The sequence below is a fragment of the Somniosus microcephalus genome, chromosome 4, assembly GCF_052327205.1.
Source record: "Somniosus microcephalus isolate GS21.2 chromosome 4, FLI_Smic_1.0, whole genome shotgun sequence".
NCBI classification, from domain to species: domain Eukaryota; kingdom Metazoa; phylum Chordata; class Chondrichthyes; order Squaliformes; family Somniosidae; genus Somniosus; species Somniosus microcephalus.
Window position 1 is genome coordinate 313,311,552 of NC_140990.1, and position 25,785 is coordinate 313,337,336.

The 25,785-nt window shown below is 49.8% G+C and overlaps 2 protein-coding genes across 4 annotated transcripts in view; both read right to left on the reverse strand.

Annotated features, from left to right (window-relative positions):
* Positions 1-807: 807 nt before the first annotated feature.
* On the reverse strand, positions 808-3,285 carry LOC147120610 (uncharacterized). Its single transcript, XM_085986744.1, has 2 exons — positions 3,205-3,285; positions 808-3,108 (listed from the first exon to the last, which is right to left on the reverse strand). The coding sequence occupies exons 1-2, from the start codon at positions 3,268-3,270 to the stop codon at positions 2,233-2,235; spliced, it is 942 nt and encodes a 313-aa protein (XP_085842870.1). The 5' UTR covers positions 3,271-3,285; the 3' UTR covers positions 808-2,232.
* The window catches only part of spega (striated muscle enriched protein kinase a), a 536,975-nt gene continuing 511,997 nt past the window's right edge, over positions 808-25,785 (reverse strand). For all 3 annotated transcript variants that reach the window (XM_085986741.1, XM_085986740.1, XM_085986742.1), the window contains one exon: positions 808-13,572. In XM_085986741.1, the coding sequence (XP_085842867.1) occupies positions 13,341-13,572 (232 nt within the window). In that variant the 3' untranslated portion in view covers positions 808-13,340. The remainder of the gene's footprint in view (positions 13,573-25,785) is intronic.

Genomic DNA, 25,785 nt, shown 5'->3' on the forward strand with positions numbered 1-25,785 from the left:
GTGAGTGCAAAAGACAAGGTTGAAGCGTTTGCAACCATCTTCAGCCAGAAGTGCCGAGTGGATGATCGATATCGGCCTCCTCCTGAGGTCCCCACCATCACAGAAGCCAGTCTTCAGCCAATTCGATTCACTCCACGTGATATCAAGAAACGGCTGAGCGCACTGGATACAGCAAAGTCTGTGGGCCCCGACAACATCCCGGCTATTGTGCTGAAGACTTGTGCTCCAGAACTAGCTGTGCCTCTAGCCAAGCTGTTCCAGTACAGCTACAACACTGGCATCTATCCGACAATGTGGAAAACTGCCCAGGTATGTCCTGTCCACAAAAAGCAGGACAAATCCAATCCGGCCAATTACCGCCCCATCAGTCTACTCTCAATCATCAGCAAAGTGATGGAAGGTGTCATCGACAGTGCTATCAAGCGGCACTTACTCAACAATAACCTGCTCACGGATGTCCAGTTTTGGTTCCGCCAGGACCACTCAGCTCGCTACCTCATTACAGCCTTGGTCCAAACATGGACAAAGGAGCTGAATTCCAGAGGTGAGGTGAGAGTGACTGCCCTTGACATCAAGGCAGCATTTGACCGAGTGTGGCATCAAGGAGCCCTAGCAAAACTGAAGTCAATGGGAATTGGGGGGGAGTTGTGGGCTTGAATCTAATCGAGGGGTTCAGGTGGTTTTATATAGAATAACAGATACCTGGGAGTAAGTTACAGGCTGGAATCTAATCGAGGGGTTCGGGTGATGTCATGAAGAATACTTCTTGTTGGTGTCCTGACGACAGATTGAAACTCGACACCGAGCTGGTTTCTTTCTATCTTTATTTAGCTCAGCTGTCATGCCACTGCTCCACACTAGAACAAACAGCAACCATCAAATCCAAATACACTACGTCTGATTCAGTCATTCACATGGATTATATACTCAGTGAAAGCCATCTGTGTTCATTTAGAAACTGTATAGTGCATCCCTGTTGTCACATTGCAGCCAGGGCATTATAAACACCACCTGTACATGAGCATCATCAAAGGCGTTCCAGGTCAGTCTAGCATTATAAACATCACATGTACATGAATATCATCAAAGGCATTCTAGATCACAGTCTGGCATTATAAACATCACATGTACATGAATATCATCAAAGGCATTCTAGATCACAGTCTGGCATTATAAACACCACGTGTACAAGATTATCATCAAAGGTGTTCTAGATCACAGTCTGGCATTATAAACACCACGTGTACAAGAGTATCATCAAAGGTGTTCTAGATCAGTCTGGCATTATAAACACCACGTGTAGAAGAGTATCATCAAAGGTGTTCTAGATCACAGTTTGGCATTATACACACTATACATGTACACGAGTATTGGCAAGGCGTTCTAGATCAGTCTGGCATTATAACCGCCACATGTACATGAACATCATCAAAGTTCTAGATCACTGTCTGGCATTATACACACTACATGTACACGAATATTGTCAAGGCGTTCTAGATCAGTCTGGCATTATAGTCACCCCATGTACATGAACATCATCAAAGGCGTTCTAGATCACAGTCTGGCTTTATAAATACTATACATGTACATGAGTGTTGTCTTGGCGTTCTAGATCACAATCTTAAATTACTGGCAGTATAAGCAGCTTTTAATCACTTTCATTTTTTACTTAAAACCATCAAACGATGATCTTTCCTTGGGCCGGAGAAACACTCTCTCGGCCGCACTTCGATATTTGTAAGGAGGCGGGATCCTTCAATGGACCCTCGCAAGTTCCCTGCCCGCAGCGTTAAAGTTCGGCAAGATACCGAGTGTTCTCTGCTGTGGGACCTGGACCATTGCATCTCAGTCTCGAGTTGTCTGATTAGGAGTTGCTGACATCAGTTTGTGGGAAAGGAGACAGAAAGGTGTGAGCGTCAGTGTGAAAACGTGAGTGTGAAGAAAGGAGAGATGAAGAAGAGAGAGGAAAAAAAGGAGAGAGACTGAAAGGGAGGTAGAAAACACACAAGAGAATGAAAGCAGATAGCAAGAGTGTGAGAAACTGAGGAGGGAGCACGAATGGAGGAAAAACAGAAAGGAGGGAGAGACAGAGATTATCAGACAGATCTGGGGGAAGCTTTCAATTTGGACACGGGTAGGAAACTGGGGAATGCAGATCAGCTTCCCATTCGATCGTCCTTTCGATTGAAGTTGATGGACAGAAAAATGAAGAGGGAGTGTAATCCACTTCTGTCAATGTTCCACCCGCGTCCAACGTGAAAACCATCCCCAGAGTGTCTCGGGGGAGGAGACAGAGTGCGAGAGCGACAGAGGGTGAGAGACGGAGAAAGAGGGACAGAAGGTGAGAGTCCAAGAAAAGAGAGGGACAGAAGGTGAGAGACGGAGAGAGGGACAGAAGGTGAGAGACGGAGAAAGGGACAGAAGGTGAGAGACAGAGAAAGAGAGGGACAGAAGGTGAGAGACAGAGAAAGAGAGGGACAGAAGGTGAGAGACAGAGAAAGAGAGGGACAGAAGGTGAGAGACAGAGAGGGACAGAAGGAGAGAGACAGAGAAACAGAGGGACAGAAGGAGAGAGACAGAGAAAGAGAGGGACAGAAGGTGAGAGTCAGAGAAAGAGAGGGACAGAAGGTGAGAGACAGAGAAAGAGAGGGACAGAAGGTGAGAGACAGAGTGACAGAAGGTGAGAGAGAAAGAGAGGGACAGAAGGTGAGAGACAGAGAAAGAGAGGGACAGAAGGTGAGAGACAGAGAAAGAGAGGGACAGAAGGCGAGAGACAGAAAGAGGGACAGAAGGTGAGAGAGAAAGAGAGGGACAGAAGGTGAGAGACAGAGAAAGAGAGGGACAGAAGGTGAGAGACAGAGAAAGAGAGGGACAGAAGGTGAGAGACAGAGAAAGAGGGACAGAAGGTGAGAGACAGAGAAAGAGAGGGACAGAAGGTGAGAGACAGAGAGAGGGACAGAAGGTGAGAGAGAAAGAGAGGGACAGAAGGTGAGAGACAGAGAAAGAGAGGGACAGAAGGTGAGAGACAGAGAAAGAGAGGGACAGAAGGTGAGAGACAGAGAAAGAGAGGGACAGAGGGTGAGAGACAGAGAAAGAGAGGGACAGAAGGTGAGAGACAGAGAGAGGGACAGAAGGTGAGAGAGAAAGAGAGGGACAGAAGGTGAGAGACAGAGAAAGAGAGGGACAGAAGGTGAGAGACAGAAGGTGAGAGAGAGCGAGAGAGAGACGGCTAAAACGAGTGACAGAGCAGTGTGTTAATGTGGTGGCCATTGACCATCAACTGCTGTTTGCGGAAGAGAGTCCCAAACTCCTACCACCCTTTGTGTGTACAAGTGTTTCCTAACTTCACTCCTGAAAGGTCTGGCTCTAATTTTTAGACTGCCCCCTAGTCCTAGACTCCCCAACCAGCAGAAATAGTTTCTCTCTATCTACCCTAACTGTTCCCATTAATATCTTGAAAACTTCGATCAAATCGCCCTTTAACTTTCTAAATTCCAGGGAATACAACCCTAGTTTGTGTAATCTCCCCTCGTAATTTAACCCTTGTGCAGTCATTGTGTAACAGACGGCCTAGATTTGAAGGCAACAGCCTGGGCCTAACTGCAATCAGAGGCACCGTCAATACTTGCTACAAACCTACAAACGGTTCAGTACTGGGGAGGGTCGGGGGGGTGGGGGGGGCGGGAGGTGGGTGGCGGGGGGAGTTTTGCCTGCTCTGGTCGGATTTATTCCTCAAGGTTTCATCACTTGAAGTCCCTCCTCCAGCTGCCCATGATATCTTTGGTTGATTGGTTGCTGAAAACGTTCATCCTAGCTAGGCGCCTTCCCGCCTCCCCACGCCGGCTGGAAAGCGAACTGACTCTTTGCTGCCCGATGTTAAACAGTCTTTATCCTCCACCCCTCCCACAACTAAGAAACAAAAGCGTTCAAAGAAAATGGAAAAGAAAACAAGCAATTTAAAAAAATCAATTTTCCACTATGATTTTTCTCCCAGGGTTTTGATCGCAGCAGTGTCCTGGAAATTAATCTTTATAAAATACATAAGAACATAAGAATTAGGAGCAGGAGTAGGCCACATGGCCCCTCGAGCCTGCTCCGCCATTCAGTAAGATCGTGGCTGATCTTCTACCTCATCTCCACTTTCCTACACTATCTCCATATCCCTCGATTCCCTTAATATTCAAAAATCTATCGATCTCTGTCTCAAATATACTCAACGACTGAGCCTCCACAGCCCTCTGGGGTAGAGAATTCCAAAGATTCACCACCCTCTGAGTGAAGAAATTTCTTCTCATCTCAGTCCTAAATGGCCGACCCCTTATTCTGAAACTGTGACCTCTGGTTCTAGACTCTCGAGTCAGGGGAAACATCCTCCCTGCATCTACTCTGCCAAGCCCCTTAGGAATTTTATATGTTTCAATGAGATCGCCTCTCATTCTTCTAAACTCTAGAGAATATCGGCCTAGTCTACTCAATCTCTCCTCATAGGACAATCCCCCCATCCCAGGAACCAGTCTGGTGAACCTTCGTTGCACTCCCTCTATGGCAAGTACCAGATCCAACAGAGACGGAACAATCGCATTGGAATCTAGTCAGATCCCTCGAGGAGTGAGGGTCAGTAATGTAGTGTATGTAACCGTTCCACCTTTAAGAGAACTATTTTAAGGGTTGCACTACTTTATCTTGGCTGCTGTATACTGTAATACCGGTGGTGACCACACCGGTATATAAGTGCTGCGTAATGATTTATTGGGCAGTTCCGCCCTGACCTTCGACCAGTAAAGACCTGTTAAAATTTACTCTTGTGGTCTGTGTAGTAATTCTCATTATAACACACAGACTTAACAGTGGCGACGAGTACGATCTTACCCTGCGGCAGAGATACATCCAAGGCAGTTTAACGGGCATTGAGAGGAGGCATCCGCCCTCATCATCCTGCTGAGGAAAGACGCGGGTTTGAAGAGCAAAGGAAGAATTCTGACACGAAGCCTTCCATCAGCAACAGGCAGTGATCATCCCTTCTATCACGGTGGTGGGTAAGCCGATCAGCGACGAGCAGCAAGTCGGCCACGCTGGCTGTGAAGTAGGGGAGGGAAAAACGGAGGATACAAGGGCGGAGAACTCGACCACGGCCGGGGAAAAGAGCCGGACAGAAGTCGGGGCCAGAGGCGCTGAGACTGGGGCAGCGTAGGCACGGGAGCCGCGGTGAAAAGTCGGGGCCAGAGGCGCTGAGACTGGGGCAGCGTACGGCACGGGAGCCACGGTGAATGCATACGCAGCCGGTGTAAAAGACCGGGCTGCAAGCGGGCTGGGAGACGCAACAGCGTCAAGAGAGAGCTCGACCACGACCGGTGAGAAAGGCCGGGCAGCTACCGAGGCCGCGAGGCGCAGCGACCGGGTCAGTGTAAGGCGCGGGAGAAAATTAAAAAAAAAAAAAAACGCGGAGAACTCAGCCGCAGCCGGGGGAAAGGACCGGACTGCAAGAGGGGCTGGGAGGCACGATTTGAAAACCGCTGGGGAGGGCGAACGCAGCAATATGGCAATCACCATTACAGCCAGCGGGGGAGAAAGGCAAACGCAGGAAGCCGCCATTTTCGTAGGCGGGGGGGGAAGAAGACAAGCGCGGGAAACCGCCATTTTGAAAAAAAAATAAAAGAAAAATTTCTTTTTGTTTCTCAAGAAGATTGCGAGGATGCCTAAGCGTGGTAACATCAACGATTTCGATCCCGATGTTGAAGATTGGGCCACGTATGTAGAACGCATAGAGATATATTGTAAGGCAAATAAAATATCAGATGAAGATAAAGCACTAACCTTACTAAACTCAATGGGTGCGAAGACATACGGGCTATTGAAGCATCTTCTATCACCAGCTAAACCGGCGGATCAGACTTTCGCTAAAATTGTTGCTGTCCTGAAAAATCATTTGAACCCCACACCGCTGATGTTAGCGGAACGATTTAAATTTTATGCGAGAACGCAACTGAAAGAGGAAAGCAACGCGGAGTATTTAATTGAACTGCATAAGCTAGCGAAATACTGTCAGTTTGGGGAAAGACTGACAGAGGCACTGAGAGACAAATTCGTGTGTGGATTGTCGAAAGAAGGAACACAAAAGCGGTTGCTTGAAGAGAATGATCTTACACTTGATAAGGCTGTCACTATTGCAGCATCGCACGAAGCCGCAGCGAGAGGCACTGCGGAAATGCAGCTGAAGGCAGCGGTACTCAGCGTAGATCAAATGGCTTTGGGTACAACGAAATGTTATCATTGTGGGAAGACAACACACGATCAGAACCAATGCTGGTTTAAAAACCAGGAATGTAGAAAATGTGGCAAGCTTGGTCACATAGCTAAAGTATGCCGGTCAGGAAAGAAGACCAGCAACAAAAAGTCACCGCAGGGAAAGTGCAGAAAGGTACATAAGGTGGCTGAGAAGAGTTCGGATGAACAGAATTCAGATTCAGACTCCAACAGCAAGGAACTGGGTAGTCTGAGAATTCACAATGTGAGTAAGGAAGCTGACCGACAAACTATCTGGGTCACACTTCAGATGGCAGGAGTCCAAGTGAAGATGGAATTGGACACCGGATCGGCGTTGACGGTCATGAATAAGCAAGATTACAAAAGGTTATTCACACATATTCCCCTACGGGATACGGAGATAGTATTGCAGACATACACGGGGCAAAAAGTATACCCCATCGGAAAGATAAAAGTCAAGGTGGTACACAAGGGCAAAGAACACCAAGGAATGGACATATATGTACTACCTGAGGGAGGTCCACCACTTCTGGGACGGGAGTGGATCAGGAAAATAAATATGGACTGGCACCCCCTAAAAGCAATAACGGTAGATTCCGGAAAAAAAAGATGTTAAACCTGAACGATTGTCCAGAATATTGGATGAGGGCATATGCAGCAGTGACAGTGACAAAGCCAAGAGTGAGAACTCGGTGAAGACAATCAGCTCAGACACTGGAACTGATGATGGTAAGACCAGCCCATGTGCAAAAGACAAGTCTAAAATGGCCTTGCAGACTAATGATGGAAAAACGAAGGAGTGCATAAATGCTTCAGAAGAGAACAAAGTATCAGAACAGAATTCCACTGAACAACAACAACATAGTTTGACAGAGAATTCTGAGTCTGTCCAGTCTACAGCCATGCACATTTCTGAGGAACACCGGGCTCGAACTCAACTCAATTTCAAACTACAACAGCAATTAGAACAAATGATTCGCCGTTTTGAGCAAGAGATGAATGCAAAGAAAAAGTTCTTTGACACAGAGTTGGAGAATCTGGGAAGACAGCAGAAGCAGCTGATTGAGAAAATGGAGCAGGAACACACAAACCGTCTGCGCGAGGAGGCCAAACGAATCAAAGCTGAGCAAGAAAGGGAATATGTCAAATTCATCGATCAGTTGAAAGCTAAGAAGAAAGAGCACCCTTTTGTGAGCAGTGTCAGCAGTAATAAGCCACTCAGGGAATTGGTGGCAGAGGCAAAAGCTGAAGTGATGGAGGAAATAGAAGACAATAGAGAAGAAGCAGAAGATGATGACTCATCTGAACCATTATCACCCCTACCAGGTCACGCACGTGGTCCCTCCGAACTGAGCCAAATCAGTCTGGAAGTAGAAAAACTTCCCAAGGTACTCGAGCCTTTAGAAGTCAGCAATGCTGGTTCTGAAGTTACGAAAGTGAAAGCTGTTAAGTCCAGTGAAGGACTATTAGATGAGTCACCCCAGCAACGAGAACCTACTACACCACCGAGAACTACTACACCACCGAGGCGTTATCCGGACTGAGTCAGGAGGCGCAGGAGGCGCCTCCTCAGAGACTGAATCTGTGAACTGTTTTTACATGAAGTTGTGTATATGTGTTATGTTTAATGGGGAATATATACTGTTAAGCTAAAAAGGGAGGATTGTAGTGTATGTAACCGTTCCACCTTTAAGAGAACTATTTTAAGAGTTGCACTACTTTATCTTGGCTGCTGTATACTGTAATACCGGTGGTGACCACACCGGTATATAAGTGCTGCGTAATGATTTATTGGGCAGTTCCGCCCTGACCTTCGACTAGTAAAGACCTGTTAAATTTACTCTTGTGGTCTGTGTAGTAATTCTCAATATAACACACAGACTTAACAAGTGAAAGGTTTTCTCCTCCTCCTCTCTGTCAGTTCACTCCAGACTAAAGTATATAAACAGCGCTATTAAAGTGTCTCTCCAACCAGCGAGGCGGTGCTTTGTCGTGCGGCTCGCTCTGTCGAGACCGAATCTAATGCCAATAGGCCGCAGGTCAGAAGTCTTCAAACTGGGATCGCCGAGCTCATGGAATCTGGCCAAGCGTCCGGTGCACTCCAATCACACAAGAAGTTTTTTTAAATGACCGTTCGGCTCCTCGCAGCTCGCTGGTCTGACGTGAGTAAGTGAGGCCTTAAAATCACCGCCCAAAAGTCAAAATCAACCTCACTACCTCTTACTCAGGCTCACACTCCTCTTTCACACTCTCTCACTAAGACACACATGCTTTCCCTTACCCGTTATCACATTCACTCTTACACACTCACTCTCCCTCAGGTACTCTTTCACAGTCACTCTCTCATTAATACGGGGGAAAGGCCAGGGAAATGGGATTATAGTTGGCTCCAGTTGAAGGGCTAGCATCAGCACAGGTGCAATGGGCCGAATGGCCTTCCCTTTTCTGTGCTGCCGTGATTCAATAGCTGTTCCTGATGTCAATTTGTATGAAGAAGCTCAGCAGCCAGGTGTCTGCGCGATGCACTGAGCTAGGGAGCACACGCACGTATTAAACGGGAACCCAAGGCTGGTATTCATCACCCATCCCTAGTTGCCCCTTGAGAAGGTGGCGGTGAGCCGCCTTCTTGAACCGCTGCAGTCCCGTGGGGTGGAGGTGCTCCCGCGGTGCCGTTGGGGAGGGAGTTCCAGGATTTTGACCCAGCGACGATGAAGGAACGGCCGATATGTGTCCAAGTCGGGACAGTGTTGAGTGTGAATCAGAGGAGAACTTGGAGGTGATGGTGCTCCCATGACGTTGCTGGTCTTGTTCTTCTAGGTGGTGGAGGTCGCGGGTTTGGGACTGAGCAGAACCTATTTTGGATCAGCCTGAGTTCGAGATGGCCCACGGCACAATCTTAAAACTAGAGCTCGGCCACTCGGGAGTGAAATCAGGATGCACCTTTTCACACAAACATAGGAACAGGAGGAGGCCATCCAGCCCTACGAGCCTGCTCCGCCATTCAATCAGATCACAGCTAATCTGCACTTCAACTCCATTTACCTGCCTTTGCTCCACATCCCTTAATACCCAAATGGTAGTGGAAATCTGGGAATCCTGTCACCAAAATAGGCGATGGATTGAAATTTTCAAGACCACACTTTAATAAGGATGTGAAGGCACTTGAGAGGGTGCAGAGGAGATTTACCAGAATGGTTCCGGGGATGGGGGATCTTAGCTGCAAGGACAGGTTGGGGAAGCTGGATTTGTTTTCATTAGAGCAAAGGAGGTTGAGGGGTGATTTGATCGAGGTGTACAAGATAATGACGGGTTTGGATAGGCTAGACGGGGGAAGGCTGTTCCCATTAGTTGATGGTACAAGGACTAGGAGACATAGATTGAAGGTTTTGGGTAAGAGATACAGGGGGGATGTGAGGAAAAACTTTTTTACGCAGTGAGTGGTGATGACCTGGAACTCGCTGCCGACGGAAGTGGTGGAAGTGGAGACACTCAGTGTTTTCAAGGGGAGACTGGATAGGCAATTGATGGAAATAAACTTGCAGGGCTACGGGGATAGAGCGGGGGGAATGGGACTGACTGGATTGCTCGACAGAGAGCCGGCACGGACTCGATGGGCCGAATGGCCTCCTTCTGTGCCGTTATGACTCTCTGAAATTGCTAGATTTTTAAGCAAGGGTATCGAGGGATTATGGAGAGTTTTACAAAATGGGGTTAACACAACAAAAATTTTTTGTTAAATCCACTTTGCACGTAAAATTAGAAAAAGCAAATTAAAGGGAAGGCCAAAGATTCAGGCAGCTGCAGACAAGAGGTGGTTGGGGAGGAAAAAGAGGGGATGGAGGGAGGAAATGGGAATGGCAGAATTAAACCTCTTCCGCCAATCTCACCTCAACGGGGCAAAGTTAATGTGAGGAACCCACATTCCAAACCTGCCCAGTAACCGTCCCAATTCTAAAGCCCCATTTAGTGCCAACGGATCTCGCCGCTGTGTGCCTCTGCTGCTCTCTCCTGATTGCTCGTCTGTCCGTCCGTGCCTCGCTCTCTTCCGCCGCTAACGCAAGGTCAGAAAACAATGACCCGCGCTGAGCTGGGCCGAGGAAGGGACGTAGTGGGGTGGGGTGGGGGCGGAGGGCGCGGGATGGTTTATGAAGATGGGAGGGTGGCTGAGGGAAGACGAGGATGAGACGAGGGCGAGGATGAGGAGGGTGAATGATGAAGGTGATGAAGATCCAAATCCAAGAACTTGTTTTTTGGTCAGACTGATACAAAGGAGGAGGGTGCCATACAGAACAGGGCTACTGGGCCAGGCCCAAGGTGGAGGTCGGCCGGTTATAACCGGGAACGCTGCAGCTTTCGGCAATGTGCACGCCGCACTCCGCACCGGCAAGAGAAGCCTGGCAAACCGTTTCTAATGGGAAAGGTTTTCAAAGCTTACTCAAAGCCTCGCCCCCTCCCTATCTCTGTAACCTCCTCCGGCCCTACAACCCTCCGAGATCTCTGCGCTCCTCCAATTCCAACCTCTTGCACATCCCTGATTTTAATCGCTCCACCTTTGGCGGCTGTGCCTTCAGCTGCCTGGGTCCTAAGCTCTGGAATTCCCTCCCTTAACCTCTCCGCCTCGCTACCTCTCTTTCCTCCTTTAAGACGCTCCTTAAAACCTGCCTCTTTGACCAGGCTTTTGGTCACCTGCCCTAATATCTCCTTATGTGGCTCGGTGTCAAATTTTTTTGTCTGGTAATCGCTCCCGCGCAGCGCCTCGGGGACGTTTTACGACGTTAAAGGCGGCGAGTTGTCGTCGCCCACCCTCGGGCTTCAGCTCTGCCGGCCGCAGCGAGCCAGACGTCTGCGACTGCTGCGAGCGTGCCGGCTACTCTCCGTCCCGAGGACAACCACGGGGCACAAATGGGTAACGACAGCTGCAGCCTGCAACCTGTGGCCCTCCCCCTCCCGAGCCCCCCGGGGGACTGAGCTCTGCTCCCCTGCGATGTTGCGCCGCATCCCTTTGGCGTTCAGTAAAGCCGGCAAAGCCCTTCGTGCGGTGGGGGATATATGGCGATCTCCAAAGAGACGGATGCTAAAAAAAACAACACTGAGATTTACACAATGCTTCCAGCACAACCTCGAACGCTCGGCTCGCCAGAGATTTAATTTGCATGGCTAATCGCTGGAGCTGAAAATGTTTCTAAATACACTGGTTAGAGAAAAAGTAAAATTCTCTTTTTTTTGCTTGTTAATTCTCGTTGTGCCATTAGTTGCGCCATTTAAAGCGGGGCGGGTGTCGCAATCAAACAGGTCGTGGGTGCGCGCGCGCATGACGGCGCATGGATGTTCACGCGTGTGGGAGGTTGGTGCACGTGTGTCTGTGCGCACTGACGCGCGTGTGCGTGCGTGTGTGTGTGTGTGCATGTTTCATCCTGCCATATATGCACAAGTATAAAAATAAATAGAGAAATCTCGGCGTCCAATCACGCGCTCCTTTTCCCGACGTTCCGTCACTCGCTTGAGCGGGGCCGTGCAAAGAACACGGCACGTACACACCCGGAATATCTCCCGCGCCCTCAGCTCCATATTCGCCCAGTAATAACACAGACACCTCTTGTCAGAATTCCTGCAACAAAAGCTTCCATTTGACCCACCCCCCCTTCCCCTTCCCCTAACCAAAATAAAAGCCAATAATTAAATTGGTACGGTAGCATAGTGGTTAGGGTACTGGGCTAGTAATCCAGAAGCCTGGATGTAATGATTCTCCTGTGAGATATGAGTTCAAATCCCACCATAGCAGCTGGGAAATTTCAATTCAGTTAAATTAAATAAATCTGAACCATTAAAACTATCGGATTGTCGTAAAAACCCATCTGGTTCACTAATGTCCTTCAGGGAAGGAAATCTACCGCCCTTACCTGGTCTGGCCTATATGTGACTCCAGACCCACAGCAATGTGGTTGACTCTTAACTGCCCTCTGAAATGGCCCAGCAAGTCACTCAGTTGTATATAGCGGTGGTTCACCACCACCTTGGGATGGGCAATAAATGCTGGCCTTGCCAGCGATGCCCACATCCCGTGAACGAATAAAAAAAAAAAAAGTACAGAACGAGGGGTGACTGGCTTTGTTCACTTCCCTGTCCTTAGACCATCAATTGCTGTCGATAACCCTTTAGACCCCGGGAGTGCCAGCTGTCCCCCACCCCAGGAATGCCGGAGCTGGATATGTGCCCAGTTGCAGCATGCCCTGATGGGAGAAGGCAGCTCCGTCAGTTTTATTCGGCGTTAATGCGAGTAGCCTCGAGGGGGTGGGGGAAATCAGGTCCCTCGGGAATCGAGAGCCTGGTAGCAGCCTGAGCAAGGGGTGCAACAAGAGACCCTGTGAGAGGCAGAGGGAACTGTCCACCTCTGGATAACTGGATGTCAATCCGCCGTTATCAACAAACAAATACAGGTGCAACGACGCTGGTACATCTCTCCGTACGACGGCAAAAGAAACCAGGCGAGAGAGAGAGAGAGTGCGCCTCACGACTCTGCAAAGTGTTGGCAGGTTTACTGGGGTCAGAAGGCTGCAATCTCAGCAAAATGCGGCAGCTCCTGGGTCGGGGGGGAGACAGGAGACGGGAAACACACGGGGAGGAGGGAGGTGCAGTAAAGGGCTGTTAGCATTGGCTGTTCTTGCGATCTCTCATTGTTCCTTCTCTCTCCCAGCGATTGTCCCACCCACCCTGACACTGTCTTCAGTCACTAACTCATGTACCAGGCGCTCTCTAAACCTCGCAAAACAAAAACCCTTCGCCAACAGCCCTCGAGGTGCGCGGCGCACAGCCTGGGTTAACCGGACGGCTCGAAAAAAAATTAAAATAAATAAATACATTTAAAAAATAAACTCCTTTTTCACTCCCAGACTGACTTCTGGCGATGGCTTTTTTTTGTTGCTGCCATTGTGTTCTGACCGAAATGAACGCCCTCCCTCGGGAAGAGGGGGTGGGTGTGCGGGGGGTTGCCGAGTGTTTCCGATGCACGTGTGACTGGAATGTTCCCCATAAATTCCGCGCCCCACCCCCCGGCCCCTCCCTCGGGGGGTGGGGGGTCACTGGGCTGCCGAGGTGGTGGCCGGGGTCCCGGGCTGCGCGGAGACGCTGCTGTAGGAGCGCAGGAGGACCCGGTGCCTGGTGAGCGACTCCGACCTCTTCCGCTGGTGGTGCACCAGGAACTCCTTCAGTCGGGCGGTGGTGAAGGTCAGCGTCTGACGGCGCAGCTTCATCAGGTAGTTGTCCTGGAGCCAGGGGTTGGCGTAGCATTCCTTGATGGTTGGCCGCGTCCTGAATCAGCGCAAGAAATGGTACAATTTTAAAAGGGTGGGGGGGGGGGATGCAGGAACATAAGAATTAGGAGCAGGAGTTGGCCACACGGCCCCCCTCGAGCCTGCTCCACCATTCAATATGATCATGGCCGACCTTCGACCCCAAGTCCACCCTCCCGCCCAATCCCGGTAATGTATTGTCACATGGTTTAGTATGAGCATGCTCAGTTCGCTCTGGTCGAGTAAAGCGAGCACATGGACTCCCCACTCACCCTGTCTCTGTCCTTCATTCATTCTACTCACATATATTTCTTAAGGCTAAAGGGATCAAGGGATATGGGGAGAAAGCAGGGACAGGGTACTGAATTTGGATGATCGCATTGAATGGCGGAGCAGGCTCGAGGGGCCGAATGGCCTACTCCTGCTCCTAGCTTCTTTGTTTCTATTACATTTTGGCCACACGGATGGGATCCCAAAGCCATTTTTAGGGATCATGGAAGGACACAGTGTTCAACCTTCGAGTGGACAAGTTTAAGGTGAATTTGTGACACCTAAACTGAACTTTTGCAATGTTTTACCGTTAATGCTGATGCAGAATCGTCTGTGCTTTGCCTCCGCGCGTGTATGCACACACAGCAACAGCAGCGCTGATTCTCACAGGTACACGGGTAGCGTGCTGAGTCACTGTTTGACGCGATCGGGACAATCATGGCCGCACCTACGGGATTCAACGGGAGCCTCAGCTTGTATGACCGAGCTCGCAAACCATTGAGCGGATGGAGATGTTTTTTAGGGCCAGTAACATTATTGAGACCGAAGGTGCAGATGAGAATGATCAAGCTCAAAATAAAGTAATTTATAAACGGAAGAAAGCAATTTTTCTAACGGAGATTGGGCCAGATGTCGATGGCACATTGACAAACCTACTCGGCGCCAAAATGTAATGTATGTGAGTAGAACAAATGAAGGACAGAGACTCGATGAGTTGGGAGTCCATGTGCTTGCTTTACTAGGCCAGAGCGAACTGAGCATTTGTTATAAATCTCATCATTCATTAAGAAACTACTCGTGAAATAACGCTGGACGGCCAGCTGGTGGCGCCGTCCAAGGAGTATAAATACTCGGGCGTCGGCCCCAGCTTTCCAGGGACATTTTGTAAGACAAGGAACTAGTGAAGTACAACGAGACCTCCATGTTCTGAAACAAGTTGATTAAAGCCTTGCTTTATACTCAAACCAAGTGTGCAGTGAGTTTTATTACGTCAGCATGCTCATACTAAACCATGTGACAAACCATGTGATAATACATTGCAATTCCCATATCCTTGATTCACTAAGTGCCCAAAAATCTATTGATCTCAGCCTTGAATATACTCAATGACTGAGCCTCCACAGCCCTCTGGGGTAGAGAATTCCAAAGATTCACCACCCTCTGAGTGAAGAAATTTCTCCTTATCTCAGTCTTAAATGGCCGACCCCTTATTCTGAGACTGTGACCCCTGGTCTAGACTCCCCAGCCAGGGGAAACATCCTCCCTGCATCTACACTGTCAAGCCCTGCAAGAATGTTATAAGTTTCAATGGGATCACCCCTCATTCCACTAAACTCCAGAGGGACCTGCGGGGTGCACAAAACTTTCAAGGTTGGCAGGACAAGTTCAGAAGGCTGTTAAAAAAGCAGATGGGATCCTTGGATTTATTAATAGAGGAATTGAGTACAAAAGCAAAGAAGTTATTGCTAAACCTTTACAAATCACTGGTGAGGCCTGGTGCATGTAGAGGGAGCTTTACTCTGTATCTAACCCGTGCTGTACCTGCCCTGGGAGTCTTGGATGGGACAGTGTAGAGGGAGCTTTACTCTGAATCTAACCCGTGCTGTACCTGCTCTGGGAGTGTTTGATGGGGCAGTGTAGAGGGAGCTTTACTCTGTATCTAACCCGTGCTGTACCTGCCCTGGGAGTGTTGGATGGGACAGTGTAGAGGGAGCTTTACTCTGAATCTAACCCGTGCTGTACCTGCCCTGGGAGTGTTTGATGGGACAGTGTAGAGGGAGCTTTACTCTGTATCTAACCCGTGCTGTACCTGCCCTAGGAGTGTTTGATGGGACAGTGTAGAGGGAGCTTTACTCTGTATCTAACCCATGCTGTACCTGCCCTGGGAGTGTTGGATGGGACAGTGTAGAGGGAGCTTTACTCTGTATCTAACCCGTGCTGTACCTGCCCTGGGAGTGTTTGATGGGACAGTGTAGAGGGAGCTTTACCCTGTATCTAACCCGTGCTGTACCTGTCCTGGGAGTGTTTGATGGGACAGTGTAGAGGGAGCTTTACTCTGTATCTAACCCGTGCTGTACCTGCCCTAGGAGTGTTTGATGGGACAGTGTAGAGGGAGCTTTACCCTGTATCTAACCCGTGCTGTACCTGCCCTGGGAGTGTTTGATGGGACAGTGTAGAGGGAGCTTTACCCTGTATCGAACCCGTGCTGTAGCTGCCCTGGGAGTGTTTGATGGGACAGTGTAGAGGGAGCTTTACTCTGTATCTAACCCGTGCTGTACCTGCCCTGGGAGTGTCTGATGGGACAGTGTAGAGGGAGCTTTACTCTGTATCTAATCGTGCGCTGTACCTGCCCTGGGAGTGTTTGATGGGACAGTGTAGAGGGAGCTTTACTCTGTATCTAACCCATGCTGTACCTGCCCTGGGAGTGTCTGATGGGACAGTGTAGAAGGAGCTTTATTCTGTATATAACCCGTGCTATACCTGCCCTGGGAGTGTTTGATGGGACGGTGTAGAGGGAGCGTTACTTTGTATCTAACCCATGCTGTACCTGCCCTGGGAGTGTCTGATGGGACAATGTAGAGGGAGCTTTACTCTGTATCTAACCTGTGCTGTACCTGCCCTGGGAGTGTTTGATGGGACAGTGTAGGGGGAGCTTAACTCTGTATCTAACCCATGCTGTACCTGCCCTGGGAGTGTTGGATGGGACAGTGTAGAGGGAGCTTTACTCTGTATCTAACCCGTGCTGTACCTGCCCTGGGAGTCTTTGATGGGACAGTGTAGAGGGAGCTTTACTCTGTATCTAATCCGTGCTGTACCTGCCCTGGGAGTGTTTGATGGGACAGTGTAGAGTGAGCTTTACTCTGTATCTAACCCGTGCTGTACCTGACCTGGGAGTGTTTGATGGGACAGTGTAGAGGGAGCTTTACTCTGTATCCAACCCATGCTGCACCTGCCCTGGGAGTGTTTGATGGGACAGTGTAGAGGGAGCTTTACTCTGTATCTAACCCGTGCTGTACCTGCCCTGGGAGTGTTTGATGGGACAGTGTAGAGGGAGCTTTACTCTGTAGCTAACCCGTGATGTACCTGCCCTGGGAGTGTTTGATGGGACAGTGTAGAGGGAGCATTACTCTGTATCTAACCCGTGCTTTATCTGCCCTGGGAGGATTTGATGGGACAGTGTAGAGGGAGCTTTACTCTGTATCTAACGGTGCTGTACCTGCTCTGGGAGTGTTTGATGGGACAGTGTAGAGGGAGCTTTACTCTGTATCTAACCCGTGATGTACCTGCCCTGGGAGTGTTTGATGCGACAGTGTAGAGGGTCTTTACTCTGTATCTAACCGTGCTGTACCTGCTCTGGGAGTGTTTGATGGGACAGTGTAGAGGGAGCTTTACTCTGTATCTAACCCGTACTCTACCTGCCCTGGGAGTGTTTGATGGGACAGTGTAGAGGGTCTTTACTCTGTATCTAACCAGTGCTGTACCTGCCCTGGGCGTGTTTGATGGGACAGTGTAGAGGGAGCTTTACTCTGTATCTAACCAATGCTGTACCTACCCTGGGAGTGTTTGATGGGACAGTGTAGAGGGAGCTTTACTCTGTATCTAACCGTGCTGTACCTGCTCTGGGAGTGTTTGATGGGACAGTGTAGAGGAAGCTTTACTCTGTATCTAACCCGTGCTGTACCTGCCCTGGGAGTGTTTGATGGGACAGTGTAGAGGGTCTTTACTCTGTATCTAACCAGTGCTGTACCTGCCCTGGGCGTGTTTGATGGGACAGTGTAGAGGGAGCTTTACTCTGTATCTAACCCGTGCTGTACCTGCCCTGGGAGTGTTTGATGGGACAGTGTAGAGGGAGATTTACTCTGTATCAAACCCGTGCTGTACCTGCCCTGGGAGTGTTTGATGGGACAGTGTAGAGGGAGCTTTACTCTGTATCTAACCGGGCTGTAGCTGCTCTGGGATTGTTTGATGGGACAGTGTGGAGGGAGCTTTACTCTGTATCGAAACCGTGCTGTACCTGCCCTGGGAGTGTTTGATGGGACAGTGTAGAGGGAGCTTTACTCTGTATCCAACCCATGCTGTACCTGCCCTGGCAGTGTTTGATGGGACAGTGTAGAGGGAGCTTTACTCTGTATCTAACCCGTGCTGTACCTGCCCTGGGAGTGTTTGATGGGACAGTGTAGAGGGAGCTTTACTCTGTATCTAACCCGTGATGTACCTGCCCTGGGAGTGTTTGATGGGACAGTGTAGAGGGTCTTTACTCTGTATCTAACCAGTGCTGTACCTGCCCTGGGCGTGTTTGATGGGACAGTGTAGAGGGAGCTTTACTCTGTATCTAACCCGTGCTGTACCTGTCCTGGGAGCATTTGATGGGACAGTGTAGAGGGAGCTTTACTCTGTATCTAAACCGTGCTGTACCTGCCCTGGGAGTGTTTGATGGCACAGTGTAGAGGGAGCTTTACTCTGTACCTAACCTGTGCTTTACCTGCCCTGGGAGTATTTGATGGGACAGTGTAGAGGGAGCTTTACTCTGTATCTAACCGTGCTGTACCTGCTCTGGGAGTGTTTGATGGGACAGTGTAGAGGAAGCTTTACTCTGTATCTAACCCGTGCTGTACCTGCCCTGGGAGTGTTTGATGGGACAGTGTAGAGGGTCTTTACTCTGTATCTAACCAGTGCTGTACCTGCCCTGGGCGTGTTTGATGGGACAGTGTAGAGGGAGCTTTACTCTGTATCTAACCCGTGCTGTACCTGCCCTGGGAGTGTTTGATGGGACAGTGTAGAGGGAGATTTACTCTGTATCAAACCCGTGCTGTACCTGCCCTGGGAGTGTTTGATGGGACAGTGTAGAGGGAGCTTTACTCTGTATCTAACCGGGCTGTAGCTGCTCTGGGATTGTTTGATGGGACAGTGTGGAGGGAGCTTTACTCTGTATCGAAACCGTGCTGTACCTGCCCTGGGAGTGTTTGATGGGACAGTGTAGAGGGAGCTTTACTCTGTATCCAACCCATGCTGTACCTGCCCTGGCAGTGTTTGATGGGACAGTGTAGAGGGAGCTTTACTCTGTATCTAACCCGTGCTGTACCTGCCCTGGGAGTGTTTGATGGGACAGTGTAGAGGGAGCTTTACTCTGTATCTAACCCGTGATGTACCTGCCCTGGGAGTGTTTGATGGGACAGTGTAGAGGGTCTTTACTCTGTATCTAACCAGTGCTGTACCTGCCCTGGGCGTGTTTGATGGGACAGTGTAGAGGGAGCTTTACTCTGTATCTAACCCGTGCTGTACCTGTCCTGGGAGCATTTGATGGGACAGTGTAGAGGGAGCTTTACTCTGTATCTAAACCGTGCTGTACCTGCCCTGGGAGTGTTTGATGGCACAGTGTAGAGGGAGCTTTACTCTGTACCTAACCTGTGCTTTACCTGCCCTGGGAGTATTTGCTGGGACAGTGTAGAGGGAGCTTTACTCTGTATCTAACCGTGCTGTACCTGCTCTGGGAGTGTTTGATGGGACAGTGTAGAGGAAGCTTTACTCTGTATCTAACCCGTGCTGTACCTGCCCTGGGAGTGTTTGATGGGACAGTGTAGAGGGTCTTTACTCTGTATCTAACCAGTGCTGTACCTGCCCTGGGCGTGTTTGATGGGACAGTGTAGAGGGAGCTTTACTCTGTATCTAACCCGTGCTGTACCTGTCCTGGGAGCGTTTGATGGGACAGTGTAGAGGGAGCTTTACTCTGTATCTAACCCGTGCTGTACCTGCCCTAGGAGTGTTTGATGGGACAGTGTAGAGGGCGCTTTACTCTGTATCTAACCCGTGCTTTATCTGCCCTGGCAGTATTTGATGGGACAGTGTAGAGGGAGCTTTACTCTGTATCTAACGGTGCTGTACCTGCTCTGGGAGTGTTTGATGGGACAGTGTAGAGGGAGCTTTACTCTGTATCTAACCGTGCTGTACCTGCTCTGGGAGTGTTTGATGGGACAGTGTAGAGGGAGCTTTACTCTGTATCTAACCGTGCTGTACCTGCTCTGGGAGTGTTTGATGGGACAGTGTAGAGGGTCTTTACTCTGTAACTAACCAGTGCTGTACCTGCCCTGGGAGTGTTTGATGGGACAGTGTAGAGGGTCTTTACTCTGTATCTAACCAGTGCTGTACCTGCCCTGGGCGTGTTTGATGGGACAGTGTAGAGGGAGCTTTACTCTGTATCTAACCCATGCTGTACCTACCCTGGGAGTGTTTGATGGGACAGTGTAGAGGGAGCTTTACTCTGTATCTAACCCGTGCTGTACCTGCCCTGGGAGTGTTTGATGGGACAGTGCAGAGGGAGCTTTACTCTGTATCTAACCCGTGCTGTACCTGTCCTGGGAGTGTTTGATGGGACAGTGTAGCGGGAGCTTTACTCTGTATCTAACCGTGCTGTACCTGCTCTGGGAGTGTTTGATGGGATAGTTTACAGGGAGCTTTACTCTGTATCTAACCCGTACTCTACCTGCCCTGGGAGTGTTTGATGGGACAGTGTAGAGGGTCTTTACTCTGTATCTAACCAGTGCTGTACCTGCCCTGGGCGTGTTTGATGGGACAGTGTAGAGGGCGCTTTACTCTGTATCTAACCCGTACTCTACCTGCCCTGGGAGTGTTTGATGGGACAGTGTAGAGGGTCTTTACTCTGTATCTAACCAGTGCTGTACCTGCCCTGGGCGTGTTTGATGGGACAGTGTAGAGGGAGCTTTACTCTGTATCTAACCAATGCTGTACCTACCCTGGGAGTGTTTGATGGGACAGTGTAGAGGGAGCTTTACTCTGTATCTAACCCATGCTGTACCTGCCCTGGGAGTGTTTGATGGGACAGTGCAGAGGGAGCTTTACTCTGTATCTAACCCGTGCTGTACCTGTCCTGGGAGTGTTTGATGTGACAGTGTAGCGGGAGCTTTACTCTGTATCTAACCGTGCTGTACCTGCTCTGGGAGTGTTTGATGGGATAGTTTACAGGGAGCTTTACTCTGTATCTAACCCGTGCTGTACCTGCCCTGGGAGTGTTTGATGGGACAGTGTAGAGGGAGATTTACTCTGTATCAAACCCGTGCTGTACCTGCCCTGGGAGTGTTTGATGGGACAGTGTAGAGGGAGCTTTACTCTGTATCTAACCGGGCTGTAGCTGCTCTGGGATTGTTTGATGGGACAGTGTGGAGGGAGCTTTACTCTGTATCGAAACCGTGCTGTACCTGCCCTGGGAGTGTTTGATGGGACAGTGTAGAGGGAGCTTTACTCTGTATCCAACCCATGCTGTACCTGCCCTGGCAGTGTTTGATGGGACAGTGTAGAGGGAGCTTTACTCTGTATCTAACCCGTGCTGTACCTGCCCTGGGAGTGTTTGATGGGACAGTGTAGAGGGAGCTTTACTCTGTATCTAACCCGTGATGTACCTGCCCTGGGAGTGTTTGATGGGACAGTGTAGAGGGTCTTTACTCTGTATCTAACCAGTGCTGTACCTGCCCTGGGCGTGTTTGATGGGACAGTGTAGAGGGAGCTTTACTCTGTATCTAACCCGTGCTGTACCTGTCCTGGGAGCATTTGATGGGACAGTGTAGAGGGAGCTTTACTCTGTATCTAACCCGTGCTGTACCTGTCCTGTGAGCGTTTGATGGGACAGTGTAGAGGGAGCTTTACTCTGTATCTAACCCGTGCTGTACCTGCCCTAGGAGTGTTTGATGGGACAGTGTAGAGGGCGCTTTACTCTGTATCTAACCCGTGCTTTATCTGCCCTGGCAGTATTTGATGGGACAGTGTAGAGGGAGCTTTACTCTGTATCTAACGGTGCTGTACCTGCTCTGGGAGTGTTTGATGGGACAGTGTAGAGGGAGCTTTACTCTGTATCTAACCGTGCTGTACCTGCTCTGGGAGTGTTTGATGGGACAGTGTAGAGGGAGCTTTACTCTGTATCTAACCGTGCTGTACCTGCTCTGGGAGTGTTTGATGGGACAGTGTAGAGGGTCTTTACTCTGTAACTAACCAGTGCTGTACCTGCCCTGGGAGTGTTTGATGGGACAGTGTAGAGGGTCTTTACTCTGTATCTAACCAGTGCTGTACCTGCCCTGGGCGTGTTTGATGGGACAGTGTAGAGGGAGCTTTACTCTGTATCTAACCAATGCTGTACCTACCCTGGGAGTGTTTGATGGGACAGTGTAGAGGGAGCTTTACTCTGTATCTAACCCATGCTGTACCTGCCCTGGGAGTGTTTGATGGGACAGTGCAGAGGGAGCTTTACTCTGTATCTAACCCGTGCTGTACCTGTCCTGGGAGTGTTTGATGGGACAGTGTAGCGGGAGCTTTACTCTGTATCTAACCGTGCTGTACCTGCTCTGGGAGTGTTTGATGGGATAGTTTACAGGGAGCTTTACTCTGTATCTAACCCGTGCTGTACCTGCCCTGGGAGTGTTTGATGGGACAGTGTTGAGGGAGATTTACTCTGTATCAAACCCGTGCTGTACCTGCCCTGGGAGTGTTTGATGGGACAGTGTAGAGGGAGCTTGACTCTGTATCTAACCGGGCTGTAGCTGCTCTGGGATTGTTTGATGGGACAGTGTGGAGGGAGCTTTACTCTGTATCGAAACCGTGCTGTACCTGCCCTGGGAGTGTTTGATGGGACAGTGTAGAGGGAGCTTTACTCTGTATCCAACCCATGCTGTACCTGCCCTGGCAGTGTTTGATGGGACAGTGTAGAGGGAGCTTTACTCTGTATCTAACCCGTGCTGTACCTGCCCTGGGAGTGTTTGATGGGACAGTGTAGAGGGAGCTTTACTCTGTATCTAACCCGTGATGTACCTGCCCTGGGAGTGTTTGATGGGACAGTGTAGAGGGTCTTTACTCTGTATCTAACCAGTGCTGTACCTGCCCTGGGCGTGTTTGATGGGACAGTGTAGAGGGAGCTTTACTCTGTATCTAACCCGTGCTGTACCTGCCCTGGGAGTGTTTGATGGGACAGTGTAGAGGGAGCTTTACTCTGTATCTAACCCGTGATGTACCTGCCCTGGGAGTGTTTGATGGGACAGTGTAGAGGGTCTTTACTCTGTATCTAACCAGTGCTGTACCTGCCCTGGGCGTGTTTGGTGGGACAGTGTAGAGGGAGCTTTACTCTGTATCTAACCCGTGCTGTACCTGTCCTGGGAGCATTTGATGGGACAGTGTAGAGGGAGCTTTACTCTGTATCTAAACCGTGCTGTACCTGCCCTGGGAGTGTTTGATGGCACAGTGTAGAGGGAGCTTTACTCTGTACCTAACCTGTGCTTTACCTGCCCTGGGAGTATTTGATGGGACAGTGTAGAGGGAGCTTTACTCTGTATCTAACCGTGCTGTACCTGCTCTGGGAGTGTTTGATGGGACAGTGTAGAGGAAGCTTTACTCTGTATCTAACCCGTGCTGTACCTGCCCTGGGAGTGTTTGATGGGACAGTGTAGAGGGTCTTTACTCTGTATCTAACCAGTGCTGTACCTGCCCTGGGCGTGTTTGATGGGACAGTGTAGAGGGAGCTTTACTCTGTATCTAACCCGTGCTGTACCTGCCCTGGGAGTGTTTGATGGGACAGTGTAGAGGGAGATTTACTCTGTATCAAACCCGTGCTGTACCTGCCCTGGGAGTGTTTGATGGGACAGTGTAGAGGGAGCTTTACTCTGTATCTAACCGGGCTGTAGCTGCTCTGGGATTGTTTGATGGGACAGTGTGGAGGGAGCTTTACTCTGTATCGAAACCGTGCTGTACCTGCCCTGGGAGTGTTTGATGGGACAGTGTAGAGGGAGCTTTACTCTGTATCCAACCCATGCTGTACCTGCCCTGGCAGTGTTTGATGGGACAGTGTAGAGGGAGCTTTACTCTGTATCTAACCCGTGCTGTACCTGCCCTGGGAGTGTTTGATGGGACAGTGTAGAGGGAGCTTTACTCTGTATCTAACCCGTGATGTACCTGCCCTGGGAGTGTTTGATGGGACAGTGTAGAGGGTCTTTACTCTGTATCTAACCAGTGCTGTACCTGCCCTGGGCGTGTTTGATGGGACAGTGTAGAGGGAGCTTTACTCTGTATCTAACCCGTGCTGTACCTGTCCTGGGAGCATTTGATGGGACAGTGTAGAGGGAGCTTTACTCTGTATCTAAACCGTGCTGTACCTGCCCTGGGAGTGTTTGATGGCACAGTGTAGAGGGAGCTTTACTCTGTACCTAACCTGTGCTTTACCTGCCCTGGGAGTATTTGCTGGGACAGTGTAGAGGGAGCTTTACTCTGTATCTAACCGTGCTGTACCTGCTCTGGGAGTGTTTGATGGGACAGTGTAGAGGAAGCTTTACTCTGTATCTAACCCGTGCTGTACCTGCCCTGGGAGTGTTTGATGGGACAGTGTAGAGGGTCTTTACTCTGTATCTAACCAGTGCTGTACCTGCCCTGGGCGTGTTTGATGGGACAGTGTAGAGGGAGCTTTACTCTGTATCTAACCCGTGCTGTACCTGTCCTGGGAGCGTTTGATGGGACAGTGTAGAGGGAGCTTTACTCTGTATCTAACCCGTGCTGTACCTGCCCTAGGAGTGTTTGATGGGACAGTGTAGAGGGCGCTTTACTCTGTATCTAACCCGTGCTTTATCTGCCCTGGCAGTATTTGATGGGACAGTGTAGAGGGAGCTTTACTCTGTATCTAACGGTGCTGTACCTGCTCTGGGAGTGTTTGATGGGACAGTGTAGAGGGAGCTTTACTCTGTATCTAACCGTGCTGTACCTGCTCTGGGAGTGTTTGATGGGACAGTGTAGAGGGAGCTTTACTCTGTATCTAACCGTGCTGTACCTGCTCTGGGAGTGTTTGATGGGACAGTGTAGAGGGTCTTTACTCTGTAACTAACCAGTGCTGTACCTGCCCTGGGAGTGTTTGATGGGACAGTGTAGAGGGTCTTTACTCTGTATCTAACCAGTGCTGTACCTGCCCTGGGCGTGTTTGATGGGACAGTGTAGAGGGAGCTTTACTCTGTATCTAACCCATGCTGTACCTACCCTGGGAGTGTTTGATGGGACAGTGTAGAGGGAGCTTTACTCTGTATCTAACCCGTGCTGTACCTGCCCTGGGAGTGTTTGATGGGACAGTGCAGAGGGAGCTTTACTCTGTATCTAACCCGTGCTGTACCTGTCCTGGGAGTGTTTGATGGGACAGTGTAGCGGGAGCTTTACTCTGTATCTAACCGTGCTGTACCTGCTCTGGGAGTGTTTGATGGGATAGTTTACAGGGAGCTTTACTCTGTATCTAACCCGTGCTGTACCTGCCCTGGGAGTGTTTGATGGGACAGTGTAGAGGGAGCTTTACTCTGTATCTAACCCGTGATGTACCTGCCCTAGGAGTGTTTGATGGGACAGTGTAGAGGGAGCATTACTCTGTATCTATACCGTGCTTTATCTGCCCTGGGAGGATTTGATGGGACAGTGTAGAGGGAGCTTTACTCTGTATCTAACGGTGCTGTACCTGCTCTGGGAGTGTTTGATGGGACAGTGTAGAGGGAGCTTTACTCTGTATCTAACCCGTGATGTACCTGCCCTGGGAGTGTTTGATGCGACAGTGTAGAGGGTCTTTACTCTGTATCTAACCAGTGCTGTACCTGCCCTGGGAGTGTTTGATGGGACAGTGTAGAGGGAGCTTTACTCTGTATCTAATCCGTGCTGTACCTGCCCTGGGAGTATTTGATGGGACAGTGTAGAGGGAGCTTTACTCTGTATCTAACCGTGCTGTACCTGCTCTGGGAGTGTTTGATGGGACAGTGTAGAGGGAGCTTTACTCTGTATCTAACCCGTACTCTACCTGCCCTGGGAGTGTTTGATGGGACAGTGTAGAGGGTCTTTACTCTGTATCTAACCAGTGCTGTACCTGCCCTGGGCGTGTTTGATGGGACAGTGTAGAGGGAGCTTTACTCTGTATCTAACCAATGCTGTACCTACCCTGGGAGTGTTT

Bases quoted from the DNA above. Each gene is read 5' to 3' on its own strand.
- LOC147120610 (XM_085986744.1), bottom strand. From the start codon at position 3,270: ATGGCCACCACATTAACACACTGCTCTGTCACTCGTTTTAGCCGTCTC. The intron at 3,109-3,204 runs CTTCTGTCTCTC...TCTGTCTCTCAC, and splicing joins TCTCTCTCGCTCTCTCTCAC to CTTCTGTCCCTCTCTTTCTC.